The 20569-nt window shown below is 42.7% G+C and overlaps 2 protein-coding genes across 3 annotated transcripts; both read left to right on the top strand.

Annotated features, from left to right (window-relative positions):
• The first annotated feature begins 1106 nt into the window (after positions 1-1106).
• Positions 1107-17984, top strand: col8a1a (collagen, type VIII, alpha 1a). Of its 2 annotated transcripts, none has more exons than XM_052083130.1 (3): positions 1107-1390; positions 13878-14190; positions 14295-17984. In XM_052083130.1, the coding sequence occupies exons 2-3, from the start codon at positions 13887-13889 to the stop codon at positions 16220-16222; spliced, it is 2232 nt and encodes a 743-aa protein (XP_051939090.1). In that variant the 5' UTR covers positions 1107-1390; positions 13878-13886; the 3' UTR covers positions 16223-17984. The 2 variants fall into 2 exon arrangements, with proteins under 2 accessions (XP_051939090.1, XP_051939089.1); XM_052083129.1 differs by lacking the exon at positions 1107-1390 and adding an exon at positions 5875-6129.
• A 703-nt stretch (positions 17985-18687) lies between these two features.
• Positions 18688-20538, top strand: jagn1a (jagunal homolog 1a). The gene is made up of 3 exons (XM_052083133.1): positions 18688-18942; positions 19148-19251; positions 19483-20538. Exons 2-3 carry the CDS (start codon positions 19163-19165, stop codon positions 19943-19945), a joined length of 552 nt encoding a protein of 183 aa, XP_051939093.1. The 5' UTR covers positions 18688-18942; positions 19148-19162; the 3' UTR covers positions 19946-20538.
• The last annotated feature ends 31 nt before the right edge of the window (positions 20539-20569 follow it).

Genomic DNA, 20569 nt, shown 5'->3' with positions numbered 1-20569 from the left:
TCGCGTGTATTCACTTTTTATGACTAGTGCTAGACCAGTTTTTAATCCGTCAAGCTAGCATTATTAGCCGGTTAAGCTAATGATGCTCGCCATATCCACGTTTCGCCAAAGCTAATGCTGACTTTTGTCCAACACCAAATGTGCTTGATTTAGCATTACTATCAGGCTGGTGGACATAATGTGACTTGCATTTGTTTTGTTTGTTTTATCTTCATATTTTACAGTTTTAAAAGGTGATCATAAATGATTTTCCTTGTTTATTTTTATGACTAGTGCTAGACCAGTTTTTAATCCGTCAAGCTAGCATTATTAGCCGGTTAAGCTAATGATGCTCGCCATATCCACGTTTCGCCAAAGCTAATGCTGACTTTTGTCCAACACCAAATGTGCTTGATTTAGCATTACTATAAGGCTGGTGGACATAATGTGACTTGCATTTGTTTTGTTTGTTTTATCTTCATATTTTACAGTTTTAAAAGGTGATCATAAATGATTTTCCTTGTTTATTTTTATGACTAGTGCTAGACCAGTTTTTAATCCGTCAAGCAAGCATTATTAGCCGGTTAAGCTAATGATGCTCGCCATATCCACGTTTCGCCAAAGCTAATGCTGACTTTTGTCCAACACCAAATGTGCTTGATTTAGCATTACTATAAGGCTGGTGGACATAATGTGACTTGCATGAACATGGATATAGATTCCTGACTTTTGCATGACTCCTCTTACATGTGTCACGTCAACATGTTTTTCTCCCACACGAACGCCTAAAATCAAGCATCGGTTCAACATGTCGGGTGTCGACAGACAGTGTGTCTCAGCATGTGAAGGTGCCATGTTGACAAGTTATGAATGGGGATTGGGAGCGTGGATTTGCGCTTCTGGACAGACGCGTGACGGGTTTTGGATTATGTGCTGCGTGTGAAACCAATGCAACCTGGACCCGAAGACACTCAAATAAATCAGGTCGTGCAATAACACTGACATGAGTGTCGTGCAAAGCACAGTGGATTATTGCCCGGTGATGCCCAGGACAGCGCAACCCCCCACTCCCCCCTCCACCCCTTTTTTTCGCACACCACTTCTTGAATGACATGCACCAAAATAATATAGCTCACCTCGAGAAAGCCCCTCCCCACCTCCTCCCTCCAAAAACGTTATTAGCGGTGATGTCACCGGTGAGCGGGCGCGAGACTGGAATGTTTTCCCAATGTTGATCGAGACAAAGGATTGTGGGTATTGGCTACGTGTGAATGGAGAGAGCGAGATGCATGTGTAAGCTTGTGTGCATGTCATCCGCGACGCCGCTGTGCGAAGCCTTGCCTAAAGCAAACGCGGGCAGCGACGAGCTCACTACTACTCATTTCGAGGCCATGTTTGCTGTTGTCTTACAGTAAGTGGACGATCATGAAGGATTGCACTTATTACGTGAAATAATTCCAAATCAGTAATTTTCATTGGCCTTCACGTCAGTTTGATTGCGTGTATATATTCATTCATTCATTCATCTTCCGTACCGCTTGATCCTCACTAGGGTCGCGGGGGGTGCTGGAGCCCATCCCAGCCGTCTCCGGGCAGTAGGCGGGGGACACCCTGAATCGGTTGCCAGCCAATCGCAGGGCACACAGAAACAAACAACCATCCGCGCTCATATTCACATCTCGGGACAATTTAGAGTGTTCAATCAGCCTGCCACGCATGTTTTTGGAATGTGGGAGGAAACCGGAGCACCCGGAGAAAACCCACGCAGGCCCGGGGAGAACATGCAAACTCGACACAGGGAGGCCGGAGTTGGAATCGAACCCGGTACCTCTGCACTGTGAAGCCGACGTGCTAACCACTTGGCTACCGGGCCGCCCTGCGTGTATATATTGCTTTTAAAATGGCAAAATGTCTCAAAGGTCATGGGATGACGTCTCATCCTTACTGTGAGCACATGGGCCAAGAAAAAGAGGGAAGGCGATCCCCATTTGAGAATAATGGGGTTGTTTGTGTTAAAAACTCATTAACACACCTCAGGTTTTTTCGGTGGGAGAGGGTCCAGGAGTGGGGGTGGGGGGCATTTTGCAATGACACAATGCGCCCTTGAAGTTAAGTTGGCAAGTGGAACGAGTCAAACTTCAACACATGAAAAAGCTAAAGACATGGAATTTGAACCAGTCCGTTGCAGGGTCCAGTCGTGTCCATTTTGAAGTTGCAAGCCTACTTTTCTCATCCTACTTTGTATTTGCAAATAAGTCGTGGCGGGACAAAATATTAATGCCTTTAAAAAATATATCGGGGACCCATAGTCAAAGTAGAGATTTATGAACAGTTCTAATTTCCAATGGTATATAAATCTACAATTTGACCCAATCCTAGAATGTTCATAGATTACGGTCTAGTACTTTGCATTTCTCAAAAAGTCTGGAAAAGAGGATGACCACTCTGCAGCGCTGGTTATCGCGGTCATGCATATCCTTCCTTTTAGTGCCATCCATTGTTTCTGCGGGTTGGTTCGGAGTGACCCGGGGTCAGAGAGAGACGGCCGTTGTTGCGGCTGGTGGGGGGAAAAGTTCAGAATAGTAAAGGTCTATATCGTCCCAAGCTGATTACACACACACACACACACACACACACACACACAGACTTGTTGAAAGGCAAAGAGAATTCCGATTTTCTTCGTGGGGAAAAAAAATCATTTTGGGGTGTTGCTTGGTACTCTTCTCACAATGGGTACGGCGAGGGAAAAAAAACTCCTTCTCTTTTGAATAAATATGACACTCGAAATTGCAGTAAATTGAAGATTGTCAAATCACGTGTACAATGAGACAAAGAAGTCGCGATCATTTTATACGAACGCTGAGATACTTTCTTTTTAAGAGAGCGACGCGAATGGTTTGCATTCTTTTGAACACCAGTGGTATTTGTTATGGCTTTGTCTCCATGTGAAGATTTCGGGGGAGAATATTTCAATGTCGCGAGAAGTTTCATTGACACACTCCTGGCAGTTCTAAAGGTGAAGGTTCAAATTGTTAGCTTAGCATGCTAATCCTGTGCGATGTTTGGTTCCGGTGCTTGCATGCATCTTCTCCACATGTGAATGCGAATGTGAAGGGTCGTTTGTCTACATGTGCCCTGCTGGCGACGTGGCACGTTTCACTTCGCAAGAATCGGAATCCCCAAATATGTACCCGCTATGCCATTACTTACTGCACGCAGGAGGTGACATCATCATCAATGTTAGCCCAGGTTGAGGGCAGTTTGCGCAGTGAACAGTCTGAAGAATTTGCATGCAATTGAGGCGTCTTTCCTGCATCGGCGAAATTCCAAAGCGCTTTGTCCCCGCAGGCCACCTTGTCGTGTTTACTCCCGTTTGCACTGCAAATTCCAACATTGCCTCACTGCGAACGGGGGGAAACTAAGCGAGGACTGCGGAAGCGTGGGACAAAGTCTGAAGTCGTAAAGTCATCTGAAATTGGCGACGCGCTTCCAATTACGGATTTTGTTGCTATGACGATGGTGCGATTGGGTCTCTGACTTTGTGTCTGTAAAATGCAAATGCAAATGCATCGACGGTTGCTGGGATGCTGCTTCCTTTATACGACGCGTTCATTTAGGACATCTAAGCTCTAATAGCTGAGGTCACGGAAAATCGTGTAGTGACAAGGTGGAACCTGATAAATCGCGCACTGTGTGCAGATTGGTCTCTTCATGTCACGATACGACATCCCATGTTTGCGTATAAGCCGCAACATGCAATAAAAATCCCAGGAAAAAAAAAACAATAAGAGACACAAAAAGGAAGTGTTTTGTCAAAACATGATGTCGTCACAATGAACATCTGACAATGCCTAAAATGCCTTTGTGGGCTAAAACATCACAACCTGTCATATTCTGGGGGAAAAAAATGTTGGCACAAAAACACTTCCAACGACATGTAGTGTGGACCGAATGAGTGATGAGTCGCAAATGGTGCGACGCGAAGGCTGACAGTGCAAAGTGCTTCACTAAAAGCCAGTAAACTGACTAACATGACACTTGGCTGTTGCAGACGGAACAGGACATCTACCCTTTTGCATCGGTGTGTCACTTTAAAACCGCGCACGCACACACCCATACTGACTTCCATTTCATCCTCGACACGCTGGTTTCGTGGGACTTCAACAAATGAGATGATGAGGGAGGTGCGCTGCCCCATTGCTGTCAATACCACACAATGAATCGCAACGGTGGGTGGCCGGGTCAACGACGGGTATCAAAAAACAGAACGAGGAAAGTACCGTGGAAAAAGTGTTCGTCGACACAAAGACGCTCTGAGGAAGGAAGATTTATTTTTAGTGACGCTGCCCCTGACTACGCTCTTCACACTTTTACTCTGACAGGTGTGAGGGCAGCCATGTTGTTTTTTTTCCCCCCTGACGACGGACACGGCCTGACTGACGATTGTCATTTGTTGGTGAAACGAGACTTTTTTTGATGAAATTCAACATATGGAGTGAACTCAAATTTAAATTCAATAACAATTTGTTGATTCACGGATGCTTTAAGTCAAATGTTAACATTCTTAACCCTTTCAGGCACAGCGGTTACTACAGTGGACAGCTGACCATGCTATCAGGATACAGGGTGCATGAAAGGGTTAAAGGACAATTAAATGTTAAACGAAAAAAAAAACAATGAGTTTATGACTGCTACTGTATGTACTCCTTTGACATAGTGCCCGATACTGTTCAGTGTGTTGTGTTAACAGGTTATAAACAGGGGTGTCAAACTCATTTTTGTCGTGGGCCACATTTGAGTTACCGTTTCCCTTGGAGGGCCATTTATTCAATTATTGTTAAAGTTACTCTAATGAGGGGTTTGGTCACAAGAAAATGCTTACAATATGTCTCTAATTTAGGAAATATGAGAATATTATGCAAGTTGACATGCTTGATTTGCTTTTGTGGGCCACATAAAATGATGCGGCGGGACAGATTTGGTCCCCGGGCCTTGAGTTTGACACCATTGGCTATAAAATTGAAATATTTGGCACAATCGTTAGAAAAATGTGCAGGTGAACGTTAAAAATGTTAGCTATGACCAGTTGTGACTCCAATTTTCACGCTTTGGGTGAGCAGCGTTTCCTGTGGAAAAGAAGGGAAGAAAAACAAAATCACTTAATTGCAAATGATTACCGGTAGTCAAAATAATCAACAGTGTTGCGTTGCATTCATGTTGATGCTTTTCCAAAGTGTTTTTCGTGGGCGAAAAAGCCAAATAGAAAGCAAGAGACACCAGCAGGGAATTTTTCAGTAAAAAGCAAAAAGTCTACACCCCATTTATGATTCCTTGATGAGTCAAAGTTATAGTGAGGTTGCAGGTCGATCATTTTTGGCATTGGGTTTTTTTTTTTCTTCGAAAAAAATACTAATTTCTTTGAATGGCACAACCTAAAAGCAACACAGGATTAATATCATATTTATATCCTGACATATACACACAGATACAGTACTCATAGCATTGCGTCCCATTTAAGCACAGCAATCTGGAATTTGTGACTTCATTTTTTTTTTCGGGTCCTGTGTGTTTGTGTCTTCATTGCAATAACACATCACGTCACATCACAACATCGGTTTCTTTAATTTGATGTAATTCCTTGACTCCTCTAATTATACATACAGTCCGTCGGGACGCACGCTTGCTTGTCGTCTGTTTGGGTTTTTCTTTGACATTTACCAGAACAGGTGAAAGCCCAACAAAGCCTCCACTGTGGCTTATTTTAATGCATTCAGTGCATTAGATCACCAAAGGTGGGTGACAAAAATGGCTCTTTGTTTGTTATTATCTTTGTGGGTACTCAGACGACAAATATGTTTTCATGCCACTATGTGGAATAAGTTACTTTTTTTGGGGGTGTGGGGGGTTTAGGAGCCTCCAAACCCTCCCTCCAGTTCTTCCAAGCGGGCTCTGGCTGGGCCGCCCACCCCGTGTGGCCCCACCCTGCAGCACATATAAACTGTGTCCACAAAGGTGGGCATCTGTTATGAGCACGTGCCAGAGGTGAGCTCGCTCGTCCATCCTGATATTGCTGCTTTTTCGCTCTCTGTCTGTCTCTCTCTCTGAGTCCCCCTGTGGTGATTATTTCAATTTTGCACCTGACCCTCAAAGGTAAGCAATGCTGTGTTTTTTTTTTCTCTATGTACATTCTTGTAATTTGGAGTTACGGGTGTGAATTATATTTGAAATACATTTGCAGGTAAGAGTTGATTATTTACAAATGAATGCAAAAGATTGTGGGGGCCCGAAGTTGATCCCTGTGTATTCTCAAATGAAATTATCAACCGCCCCCATAAAGAAAATACAATACATTTCATTTAGTTTTCCTTCATATTTCGTTAGCATCCATAACATATTTTTGTAATCCTGAAAATCAATGTTAAACATTGTAGTCCCAGTCAATTATACCACATTGTGTTCATTTTTGTGATGTCCTGTTACCGATTAATGAATACAATGTATTTAACCAATTTCATTTTTATCTATGTATTCATTCATTCATTCATTCCTATCCCAAGCACAAAGGAAAAATATATAGTTTTGTTTGTTTTTCCCCAAATCCCCAATATTATTATTATTAATAATAATAATAATAATAAAATGTGTCTTTGTATATTGGTTAAAAATGAAAGTGAGAATGTCCAGATTTTACAATCTTTTCCATGATGCCAATGTTACACAGAATATTGTGCAACGTGTCATATGACATCACTTCAAGGTTTAGGTGAACTGAGTTTTGTGAAAAAAATACGAATGACACAAAGTGGAATCGTCAAAGAAAAAAGGTACTGAACTGAATGAAATGTTACAAATCTCAAGAAGAAACTGAAAAATGAGACCAATCCAACATACCAAACACACGTTCCAATCATACCTAGTTTGCCTTACGCATTGTTTCTTGCGAAATTTACATTGATGTTGCAACATTTTGTTTGTAAAGAAAGTAGGCGGCACAAATTAAAATACTTTTTCAATGGGGATTTCGATTTATTTTCTGACTGTGATGGACTGGCATTCAGGTCCAGGGTGTGACCCGCAGACGCTCTTCACACAAAGTCAGTTGTGATAAGCTACAGCTCAACCATGACCCAAAAAAGAACAAGCACCAAATGGATGCACCATTTACTGTCATTCTTTCAATAACCACTTTTTATTGTGATCTGATTGGCAGGAAGAATTCATATGGCCTTTATAGTGAGCCATGTGGCATCCCTTCTGGCCCCACAGTTGGGTTACTGAATGTGGCTACTTGTCTCCTGAGGAGCTACCGTTAGCATTTATCGCCACGATTGCGCATCATTATGTTCCAAAACATCCCTCTCAAAATGAGTGTACTGTGGGACGCGTTGTGTGCACCACATGTGTGTACGAGTGAATGCGAAGCAAATATGCATTGAAATGTTTAGTGAGCGTGCAGGAAGCTGAAGCCAAACTGTCACATGTACGCCATGGGGGCAAGAGCGCGCAGTTTGGTGAGAAGAGAGTGCAGAGCAAACCCTTCCTCAATTGCTTTGCTGTGAGCTCACCGGCACGCCGCTTTGATACACTCACTGGAATGTACCGTGGTTTACCGCACGACAGTATTGGGCACTTAGAATGATTTCATTGAAAAATGAAGATGGAGGAACTGTCACTCGGTTTAATGTATAGATGAGGTGCATCTTTATTGTGCAATGTGAGTGTCATCTACACCGAGATGCTTCTGCCACCAAACAATTGTGGGGTTGAAATGCTGTTCTGAGGAAAATTTGGTTTGAAAGTTGAACAAGAATCTACTTCCGGAATGAAAACAGAACAAAGGCAAGGCTTTTTTTTGGGGGGGGGGGGGGGGGGTACCTTGGTACATTCCAGAGGGGTTTCATTTGTATTTATTTATTTATTTGTTTATTAACTGATTACAATACAACTAAAAAATGAAATTACTAACAACGAATGGTAGGTTTGCTTTATGCTTATTAATAATGTACCATCCTAGTTTCTCACTTACTCATATGTCCATCTACTCTCTATAGTGGCAGTTCTTAGGGTAGCAGATGGGCTGACTTTGGGCAAGAGAAGCATGGTACATTTACTAGTCGCCTAAATCTGTTTTGGGGTGGGGTGGGGGTTTGGGTGGGGTTGGCCATATGTATCAGACTTTTTTTTTAATGTCATCATGTGTCCAAGTGCAGATACATATCTTATTTTTGCGATGCGACCACAGTCTGAATGGACAGGTCGCACATTTTGGTCGGGCTTTGAGTTGAAAACAAAAACATTATCGCCAATGATATGATATCACTTTTGCTAAAAAGCCAATGTATGGCTCTTAGTGGCATGAAAAGGGGCTGTTGAACTAAACATAGCACCCTTAGCTGACCCACACAACAGGAAATTTTGAATGCAGTGTGTGTGTGTGTGTGTGTGTGTGTGTGTGCGCGCGCGTACGTGTACAAACAGCGCTCATGCACACATTATTCTGCAAAAGAGTGTAGGATGGACAATGGGACAAAAGGGCCTCAAGAGTTATTGTGGTTGTGTAAAGGAGAGAGGTAAATACTTTTAGCTCCACAGCTGTGGCACTGTGTGTCAGCATTTGTTTAAATGTGTGTGTGTGCGTTTGTGGGTGTGGGTGTGTGTTGCGCTCGCGTTGGAAATAGGTGCTAATTTTACGGGATTAGCCCCCCTATGTGATATTTCTGAGTGGAGATTAATCTGTTCAAACCGGTGCCATCTTCAAAACGTTACTAACGTCTATGTTTAATGTAACATTCTTAACTGCCTTACAAGTGCAAAAAGTTTATAAAAGAAAAGATAAAACAATGCCGGGTAGACCAAGAATAGAAAGGGAACAGCCATAAAGTGTCGCGAGCCAAAAGGCATTAGCCTATCAACGAGAGGACACTAGTTTTTTTTTGGTTCTTTTGTGTATGCAACTGATATTGTATTATCCATACTTATCCGTACTTTATTTTATTTTTTATTTCTAGGGGCGGGTGGTCATATTTTTAGATAAACATTGATACGTAATGTTCCAGATAATTGCAAAGCATTGCAAAAGTGTGTCCTGTTATATTGCATTTTTGTGTAGGACAGTGGTGCCTTGTGATACGAGTGACTTGATTCAGTTGCACTTACATTTTTCAAGATACGAGTCATTGCTTAGCCGGTGATTTTTTTTCCTTCTTTTTTTTTACTTTGGTTTGCAAACACATACTTGAGATACAAGCGTTGTATGGTGGCAGTCAACACAACTCGGCTCACTTCACAGAAAGTAGCAGTTTGCCAAATTGTGAACAATTGTGAACGGAGACTTGAGGTTGTTTATGCCACTCCCAGTTGTTGTTTACTGTCAAACTTAAAATAATGCAAAGAGAATTATACTATACTGTATATATTAAAAACAGCTCCTCCTATACCCTGGTGGTCAATGGAATTCTTCAAAACCTGGGTTAAAATCCACACACATCCCTTGGTAGGCTAAGGGGTGAGTCAGTCAGTCAGTTACTCATCAATATGTTTGATTGCCTGATAGTGTAGTGGTACACTTGCCTGACTTGTGTACGGGCAGCGTGGCAATGGTTCTCACTCAGCGACTAAAGAGGTGTTGAAAATGGATGGATGGATATTTAAAACAACCACATAGCTTAGCCTTTCAGTCCGCTTACTTTATGCTAATGCCATATGGAAATAACTATAGAGCAACGTACTAAACACAAATGACGCAGCAACACATGTAGACAGATATTATAAGAGTATTCAGTCAAATATACTTACTAGTACTAGTGCCGTACCGATGAGTTGGATGGATTTGTCAATAAACAGTATAGCTGTCTTCCTGTTTTATACTGCCCTCAGGTGGCCAAGGTGGGCACACCAGAGGGAGCAGCATTTAATTGATGCAGTGTGACAAAAACTGTTTGTTTTTCATTCTATTTCTTTACTCTGTGTTTCTATAAAGTACAATATTATTGCCTGCTATTTTTGGTCATTATTTTATTTGTTCGGAGGGGGTAAGATGGGAAAAGATGATTGGATGTCACAGTCACGTTAGTTTTCCTTGACATTTTTCCGTATTTTTTTATATAACTTTACACAGGAGAAATCACACGGTTCTTCCTTTTTGCTTCTGTTACCTTTTACAATACGGTTGCAGGCTACTTTCCTGTTTTTTTTTTCCGCTAATCATGAGACAATAATCCCTACCATCGCCATCATCGCGTTTGAGGCGAACCAAAGAAAAAGCCTGTTGCACAGCTGCCGCACTTAAATGACACTCTGCCCTCTGTAGCTTGCGTAAACATCCAGCATCTTCGGCGGAGGTTGACTCTTCGAAAATAAACAAAATTCGATGTCAGGAGTTCATTTTAGACATCAAGCTTGTATGACATGCCGGGAAAAAAAATATGGACATCTGGAAGCAATGTGTCAAACAGCAGCTCGCTCCCTCATACACCCGCACACACGTATTAAACGAAACACGACGTGGGGGGTTGCTTTTTTTTAAAGTGTCTGGGACCTGTTTTTGTGTGGACATGTGCATGGGGCTTGGCAGCACATCTTCAAATGTCCTCAGAACTAATATTAACACTACAGTTCCAATACAAATCATTGTAGCATTTTACGTTTGAGTAGGTGGCATATGTCAGGGTGTTGAAGGCAGGTTGTGTTCCATTAAAAATTGTTTATTTCTCTATGCAGGATCTATATAACAAATCTATCTTTGCCAAATTATTGTGTGTAGGTCACCTGACCTAGCAAGCCCTCCCTACTTTGTTACCTCCCCAACTGTCTTACTTACCTCCTCGCTTGTCTCAATGACCTACCCACTGACCTACGTATCTCCAGACTAGCTACCTGGCTTATTACAGTACCTACATTTCTTCCTGGACGGTTGACTGGTTATTGCGTCGTCCTCACAGTGCAGAGGTGCAGGGTTCAATTCCGGCTCCCACTTTCCCGTGTGGGGTTTGCGTGTTCTACCCGTGCCTGCGTGGGTTTTCTCCGGGTACTCCGGTTTCCTTCCACATTCCAAAAACATGCATGCAGGCTTAATTGAATGCTCTAAATTGTCCCAAAGTGTGAGTGTGAGTTTGAATACTCTACGTGTGCCCTGCGAGTTGCTGGCAACTAGTTCAGGGAGTACCCCCTACTGCCCATAGACAGCTGGGATTGGCTCCAGCACGCTCTTTTGGTGAGGTGCAGTGTTGTCTTTGCACTCAGCAAGGAAAGGCATAGCACGAGGTATGAAAAGACAATATGTTTTACATTAAAGTACAACATTGGAAAGCATTTAAAAACAAGGAGCTTAAGACATTTTTTAAAGGTAAAGCATTTCTAATAGATGTTAGGCAACCTGAGAAGGCCTCGCCAGTTGCGAACCTTGCACAAATACTGTATCTAAACACAAATAGCATTATTCAAAATTCAAAGATAGTATCCATGATTTCAATAATTCGATCAATCAATCAATCAATCCAATTTTATTCATAAAGCGCTTGTTATTCAAAAGACTGCAACTCATAGTGCTTCGCGGTCTAAAATCAAAGGAATCAAAGAAGGGGATCACCCAGCTATTTTCTGCTTTGCGAAACGAGTTGGCACGAACATGCGAATCCATGAAACGCTCCGCGACTTCTCACTTCTCCCGCCATGTGCGCTCACGACTGCATTGCATACACATGTGACCTCACGTCTGCCCTCTTGAATGGGCGACTATTGTGCGATGACACAGTGGCACTCAGGAGCGCATAACAAACTCCTTTCTATTCACGCTCCACACACCGCCGCTGCCGTTTCCTCAAATAACAAATAACAAGTTAAAGCCGTGGAAATTGCTGGTTAATTTTCGCGGCGAGTGAATGAATGAGCCGCTTGGGAGCCGACACTTATTTTCAATCGCGTGCCGGGGGGGGGGAGTCTGCGAGTCGTGAGGTGTTTCCACCCTGGTTACCGTGACAACGGGGTGTTGCCATGTGACAAGTGAATAAGCGCTCGTTGTGTACTTGTCACAGCATTTCCATCCTTTTAAAAACATCTCTTGACTCACACACTTGCTCCCTTACTGACATCATGTATCGATATGGGGGTGAGGGGGACACCCTTGCCCCAGGTCATAAAATATTTCAATATTTTTGGAACATTTTAAAGGCTCCCGCTGGGCAATATTGCGTTTGTCATTCATTGACCTGGAGGAAACCGATGACGTTAGTTTTGTTTTCGATGCACTTGACACAGGATTTCCTTCAGGGCTTTATTAGCAAAACAGTGAAATATTTCCTCTCATCCTGAGTCCATACCAGAAAAAATATTATTTGGTGCGATAGACCATTCATACAGCTAATAATGCTCTAGACCTGGAGAGGTATTCATTCAACAATGTTTACTTTTGTCGTGTAGAATCAGATCAGTGATTTCCAACCAAGTGCCACGGCACACTAGTGTGTCATGAGAGATCAACAGCGGTGCCGTGGGAAATGATTCAATTTCGCTTTGCATGTTTTCAGCATTTGCCTTCAAATACATTGAATGTATTTAGAGGGGAAAAAAACTGAAAATGACTTAACTCATTCACTCCCAAAGACGTTTTTAAACGTCTTTTCAGACTTTGTCTAGAATTGACTGGTACTGCTGGGTCTTTAATCATAAGCTCAATTACAGAAAGGATTTATACTCATCAGTCTACCATAACAGGATGCAAAAACAGAAAGAAAAGGTCAAATGGACCCAACAACCAAACTGAACTGGAAGTCTGCCATTTTGGTTTGAAGCAATCATATTAATGAATTCCTGGGATTGGGCTGAATTTCAATGTTTATTTGGGATACGCCATCTTGTGTGAGAAAAGCACCCCGTCGAAGTGTAATGACTGTTTTTTTAAGATTAGCCACCAAAAAAATGCTCCATAATATTGTACCTTTTTTCTGTTTATTTATATATTGATTTATTTTCAGAGAACCATCAGTACAGTAAATCTAGTCAGGTCACGTTATTGATAACAGTATAGGAAAAGCCTTTTTAGTAGAGTGATTTTTTTTTGGTTTGTTTTTTGCGGGAAACTTGTGCAGCTAAGGCAACGAGATTCATTCCCTTTCAAAGGCCATCTCTCATTGGGGGGGTAGACAGTGACACCGCTCTGTCAAAATTACCAGTCGACTGAGAAAAGGTCAGAGATCCGAAGGAAAAGAGCATCGGTGGCGCGGATGGTGTCGCGATGCGGCTGGAAATTCTGAAAACAATAGTCAAAGTGTCTTGAGTAAAGCACCAATGGGAACGAGGCTCAACCTTGATGACAGGATGGAATGACGGGACGACAAAAAGTCAATGATTCACACAACCTGACTCTTATTTATGGGCCTGCACAATAGAAGTCGTCTGGGTTACATCCTGGTGGCAGAACATGTAGGAAGACATGTTTCATGTTTAGGCACAAAGCCAGCAAAAGGGAGGTACACTCTTCTTTGGGCTCCAGACCAACACCATGTTTGCACCATGATTACAAAATAGTTACAGCATGGTTTGACCTATGATCCACTCTTTACCAATCCTGTTTCAAATTGTGTTTAAAGGTCCATGAAAACATGTTTATTGTAGCTTCTTTCTCTTCACATGACAATTAAACTCATAAAACAAATCATCAAAAATACATTTCAACATTGACTTTCTTTTCAGTGAAGATGCAATATTTTTTTAAAGGGATTTTTTTCGTATATCAAAAGATGAGCCAGCTGTGCAAACTACAAATGATTTCACATCGATCCAGAAAAGATCTAACGAGATGAAACTTTTTGATGCACTAAAAACTAAGTCACATGGTTTTGCGTCTTGTCAAAAGCTGTTGTCCAGCCTTGTCTAAGTGATATTCTGTCCCTTTGGTACAGGCCTCGGTCATGCTGCCCCTTGGCCCCCCATTCCTCCTGACCCTGCTGCAGTTGATTGTACTTACATATGTAAGTGATGGAAAGTACTATGGACACAATCAGCACCCTCAAGCCTACCAGCAGCAGATGCAAATGCAACATCTCCAACACATGGGCATGGGCAGTGAAGGCTACCCCCAGCAACAGTACATCGGCAAAGATGCGCCCTATATGCACTATCCCCAATATAGGAAAGAACCCCCCCAAATGCCCATAATGAAGGGCAAAGAAAAGGCTCGCAAAGGGGGTGTCTATAATGGTGGACAAGACAAAGGTAAGAAATAAAAAGCTACATTAATGGACGTTATTGTGAACCTGGTCCTCCTGAAACACCTGACATAAATATTCTACATATTCTGTGTGCATCATTGATTCCAGGTCAGACAATACCAAGTGGTGCTGAGGGAATTCCCCAAGGACAACCTGGTCCAGCTGGCCCACCTGGTCCAGAAGGACCTATAGGTCCCCCTGGACCTCCAGGCAACGGCCAACTAGGACCAGCAGGGCTACCTGGACCTCCAGGTCAACCAGGACTACCTGGGATGGGTAAACCAGGGTTACAAGGACCACCAGGCAGACCGGGAGGGCCCGGTCTGCTTGGCCGGCCAGGAGAAATGGGCCCTAGGGGCGAACAGGGGCCGTCCGGGCAACCAGGACGCCAAGGTCCACCAGGACCACCTGGCCTACCTGGATTAGGTAAACCAGGTGTCCAGGGACTGCCAGGCCAACCAGGGATGAAAGGAGAGCCAGGCCACAAAGGACTGCCAGGACTTCCTGGATTACAAGGACCCAAAGGCGATAAAGGAATGGGACAACCAGGGCAACCAGGTCATAAAGGTCTGCCCGGACCCCAGGGCCCTCCTGGGGCAAGAGGTTTACCTGGTTTTGGAAAACCAGGTTTGAATGGAATGCCAGGCCCACAAGGACCTCCTGGAGATAAGGGGCATCCAGGGCTGAAAGGACTAAGTGGGCCACCGGGTGAAGGAGGACCACCAGGCCCGCCTGGTCTGCCGGGGCAAGGAAAACCAGGTCAAAATGGTCTACCTGGACAGCCAGGCATGCAGGGTGTGAAAGGTCATCCGGGACCACCTGGTTTACCAGGAAAGCCAGGAGTACCTGGCTTTGGAAAGCCAGGCCTCCAAGGACCAAAGGGTGATCAAGGTATGAATGGACTACCTGGACCCCTAGGACCAAAGGGAGATAAAGGTCATGCAGGATTACCTGGTATGATTGGACCTGTTGGCCCAAGTGGTCAACCAGGACCTCCAGGACCCAAGGGGCCATCAGGAGGTGTAGGCTTACCAGGTCCAAAAGGAGAATGTGGTGAAGGAGGACCTAAAGGGATTGACGGAATTCGGGGTGACTCCGGTACGCCTGGATTACCTGGCACTGATGGTTTACCTGGAGAACGTGGAAGTCCAGGGCCGAGAGGTCCACAAGGACCAAGTGGCACCAAAGGAGACAATGGACATAAAGGCCTTCCTGGCCCACCAGGTCAGCCAGGACTTCCTGGGCTCAAAGGAGAAGGTGGATTTCCTGGTGAAATGGGACCTCAGGGTCCGAAAGGAATCCCTGGTATGGATGGTGCAGCAGGGCCAATCGGACCACCTGGACTTCAAGGGCCAAAAGGAGGTTTTGGCCCTCCTGGTCCACCAGGCATTGCAGGTGTAGGCATTCCAGGTCATCCTGGTCCTATCGGACCTCGGGGGAAAGAAGGCCCATCAGGTCCCCAAGGACTGAGCGGACCACCAGGCCCTCCTGGCCCACCAGGAGAACCTGGTGTGTCTCCGGACTTGGCTGGAGTGCTCTCCCAAATGGGCCCCGGCCTGGATGGTGAAAAGGCTGGTGGCTACGGTAAAAAAGGCAAATATGGAGGAAATGGTGCAGAAGTCATGGGAGCAAGCGGGCTGGAAATGCCAGCATTCACAGCTATTTCATCCGCTCCATTCCCGCCCGTGGAGACTCCGGTGGTGTTTGAGAAGCCTTTGTACAACGGTCGCCAAAACTTCAACCCCCAAACGGGAATATTCACCTGCGAAGTCCCTGGCATTTATTACTTTGCCTACCACATCCATTGCAAAGGAACCAATGTGTGGGTGGCCCTGATGAGGAACAATGAGCCGGTGATGTATACATATGATGAATACAAGAAGGGATACTTGGATCAAGCATCAGGAAGTGCAGTCTTACCTTTACAGCCAGGGGACACGGTGTACATTCAGCTGCCCTCAGATCAAGCTGCAGGACTTTACGCCGGAGAGTACGTGCACTCGTCTTTCTCCGGATTTCTACTGTATCCATTGTAAGCGAAAAGTAAAGAATAGGAGATGGGCTGCATTTTTGTTGCCAAAAAGTGGACTTTTAAGTAACAATCTGGGAACGTCATCACTGCAGATGAGAAGGCGGTTTGGTTATCACAAGGAAGGACGATGGTCTGTATCTAAAACCCATTTTACACCACAGAGCCATTAGTCTATGTGCCATTTTATACGTATAAAAGTATAGAATAACCTATGATAAGGCATTCACCGAGGACCTGGAGGATTTATCGTATTCCCTCAAATAGTGGCCTCCTAGAATAGACACGGTGTCTCAATTAGTCCGCGGGTGTGTCGCCAATTTGAAGTCTGCCGTTAACCAAAACAGAAGCACCAAAAGAGGGATGTGAAACAGTCTCTCACATAAGAGTGCCATACTGCTGTTTGTTGTAAACAATAATTAATGATGATTTTACATTATGGGGAGACTAGATTCGAGTTCCAGTAGACTCTGCCATGTCGCTCCAGAATGTAGTGTGCGTCCAAGTGTACATTCCTGGCATCGATGCGCCTTTTTTTTCCTCCTAGTCACTAATTTCTTTCTGCATTTTCTCCATTATCATAAAAAAAGATATACATTATATTGATGTATAAATTGATATGATTTTTCTAGAAATCGCATTTATACAAATAATAGTGGACGTCTCCGCCCATCTGCAGTTGAGTCGCCAAATGCCCCTGCCCCCTAGATGAGAAAATCCGTTAGTTTTGATGTAATTCCGGCAAACCAAGTGAATGCAGTTTATTTGTGTTTCAACGTGAGGACAGGAAGGGAATTTGTAAAGTATGCAAAGAACAACTGAACATAAAATATTGTTGCAATAAGGCGTTTAAGAAAATTAGGAAAAGTGACAGCTACCCAATGTGGCAAAGAATGTGAAGTTCAGCCAAAAACGTGAACAGATACATTGATGATGATTGATATACCCCCCCACCCACCTCATCCATACCAATGTGTAAATACAACTATTGCCTTAAATCAATCGGAGCAAAACAGATCACAGATTTATGTTGGTCAAGCTCAGAAAGAGCTTAAACATTCCAGTGTTGTGCCACATGGAGTATATACACATTTTTGTGAGTAACATTTTTCAGAGAATAATGTCAAATGAACTGTGCTTTTTTTACTTACTTATGCCTGCTTTGCTCTAATTCTGCGAGGAACTTTAACAGATTTGGCGGTGTGATCAATGCCCTGCAGAGAATTTAAAACTAGATGCAATACCACTCCCTACGAACAAGAAACAGAAGAGGCATTTGTTATGAAAGCAAATGTGAATGGATAAAGAAGTCATTTTGAAATCATTGTCAAATTTCATTAAAAAATTCCATTCCTAACCAATGTCACAATATCTGTTTGTTTTGGTTTTTTTTTTCAGATTAGTCTTTATCGTACAGTGATTTCATTTCTGTAATTGTTGCTGCCAATCTGAAATGTATAACGGCAGGAAAATTATATTTAAAAGGGGGAAATGAAACAACATTGGTGTAAAGATGTGTCAAAAGTGATGGGACATGGGTGAGTACTTATGTCAGTAATTTATTATTTGGTCCGATAATTGCCTAACATATAGGTGCAAGAGGAGCGTGGGGGAGGAATTCTGAAAAGAAAATAAAAAAGTATTTTTCTTTCGAAGCATGGTGCTAATATTGTTATTGTAACCTGAGAGTTAATGTATTAATGTTTCACTGTTATAATAATTATTTTTTTGTCGATGCTGTTTTTCTAAATAAAGATGTTAGTGAAAATGATCACAGAAGTCTTTATTTCTTGAAATCAACGAGAGGAAATCATCAAAACTTACATTACATTTATATTATATTTAAATTATGTATTATGTTTTATTATTATTTGAAATGACATATTTGAAATTCTACGATTGGCTGGCAACCGGTTGAGGGTGTCCCCGCCTACTGCCAGAAGACAGCTGGGATAGGCCCCAGCACGCCCCGTGATAAAGCGGTTCAGAAAATGGATGGATGGATGGAAAATTTGAAGTTGTTCTTCAAGCATTCCTATTAATTTATGCATGACATTATGATTAATTAAAAAAAAAAGAATTCCTCAATGTTAATGCTTGTAAAGAGCCGCGCCCATGAATGCTGCATTTGAGAAATCTGGAAAATTGGATTTATCAGACTCCATTGTCCCAGTTCCGACTTTAAAGCGTCAAAGGAGAATGTAAACAACAAAATTGGGTGATTCCGATAAATTGATTGTTGTTTTAAGTTTTGGTTTATCGTGGCACATTCTGACCGATATTAAGTCTTCATAATTGATTTCATTTATACAAATAAAGGAATATCTTGAATTTCATCTTCACTTATGACAACAAAAACGTCATGCAAGGAGTCAGTGCAAATGACGTTGTGTTACGTGAGTTCGTTTTACGTAAGTATTCCAATAATAGAGAATAGATAAATATATGTTTACAGTATTGCAAATTGTGTTTTGCCATTCACGGTCAAGGTCTCCATGACGGTCGTTATTGTTGAGCAACGTTCCTCGTCGCCTTTCCGGTCCTTTTCCTTGTCAGAAGTCGGAAATATTCAACTTCCCACTTTCATCGAATGCAGCAGAAGGACCAGATGCTGATGTTGCCGCAAGAGGAAGCAATGCGCATGCGTCTAGCTGACGGAAGCCCATCGATTCTTGACATCTTTTGTTTGGTGTCTTTCTCTAAGCAGGCCGACAGAAAACGCAGCCGGTAAGAATCTATAGCTGCGCTATTTTATATACCAATATCACATCGCACAATTTTGATGCTGATAATATGAAGTGTTTTCAAGTCTGTTTAGTTCGAGTGAGAAGTGTCATTGATTTTACGGCAGCAGTTTTAGCTAACCAAATTTGTCGGAAAACGGCAATTAAGCGGAAGCACTTCACTTCATCACTGTCCGTTTTGTGAATAGGTATCCCACCTCAATATGACGTCACGTGTAGGCCACAAACCTGCTGCCTCCAACGGAAGTGACTTTAAATTCAGGGAGAAGGCGAATCCACACTACCAAATGAGGTAAGGAATTCCTTTTTACATGTGGATTTATTCATAAAGCGGCCGAGGGACTGCAATGTCTAATAGTGAGGTATCATATTTCTTGTGTTTATATAAAGACCAAGACCAATGACAATTTAAAACAAAAAGAACAATTGACAACATGTAGCGGTTCGTGCTTCTCATTGACAACGATTAGTATAGACTGACGAGAATACGAACATAACAATCCATGCATTCCTCATGTTGCAGCGCTTCTTTGAAGTCAGAGGTGCGCCGCTTGAATGTGATCCATCTTCTGGTTTGGCTTCTGATAGCCGCCCAAGTTGCCGTCAGTCACTTCAACCTGCTGCCGCACGACACCGTTGCCATGCCCTACCAGTGGGAGTACCCCTACCTTCTCAGCATGGTCCCCCTGTTATGCAGCAGTCTGTCGCTGCCCAAGAACAACATCAGCTACCTGGTCTTGTCCATGATCAGCGCCGGGCTATTCTCAGTGGCGCCGCTCATCTACGGTGGCATGGAGATGTTCCCCCTGGCGCAGCAGTTGTATCGCCACGGCAAAGCCTACCGCTTCATCTTCGGCTTTTCCGCGGTGACTGTGATGTATTTGCTCATGGTGGTAGCGGTCCAAGTGCACGCATGGCAGCTGTACTACATGAAGAAGCTGCTGGACTCGTGGTTCACCGCCACGCAAGAGAAGAAGAAGAAATGATTGTTTTTTAAAAAAAGAATTATTTGTCAATTACTTAATTCGACAGGAATCACATGATGGTATTTATTCTTGTTATGTTGTCATTTTTCTTTGATTGTAATACAACACATTCTCCCAACATTAATACAATTTGTAATAATGTATTATGAACATTTTCTGACTTTACTTATACTTTCTTGTATGTTTGACTTTTACTTTGTTTTATTGTGACTGAATATTTCATTTCGACTCCTGTACAATAGAAAGCGTGTGTCTTCAAAAGCAATTTGTTTTTATCTCCAAGTACTCCTTTTTTCATGTTTCCAGAAAATAATTGTAATTTTATGAAAACATTTTTCATACAAAAAAAGCATAAAATGTACCGAGAATTTTATTCTCCCAATATTCTCTTCATTTTACGACTGGGTACCTCCTACCAAAATACGGATATGGTGAAAGAGAAATGGACATATGTCTGGTTTTTATGATTATACTATTCCTTTTGTAGTATTTCCTTAAAATAAATCATTTTCAATAACTGTTCTGGTATAACATTATGCGTGACATAATGCATGGTGAATTTCGAATGAATAAAACGTTTCGTTCCAAGTGTTTATGGTTTGACGATTATTAAATGGCCTTTGG

This window comes from Hippocampus zosterae, chromosome 12, assembly GCF_025434085.1.
Source record: "Hippocampus zosterae strain Florida chromosome 12, ASM2543408v3, whole genome shotgun sequence".
In the NCBI taxonomy this organism is placed as follows: domain Eukaryota; kingdom Metazoa; phylum Chordata; class Actinopteri; order Syngnathiformes; family Syngnathidae; genus Hippocampus; species Hippocampus zosterae.
This window is presented reverse-complemented; position numbering and strand designations above follow the sequence as displayed.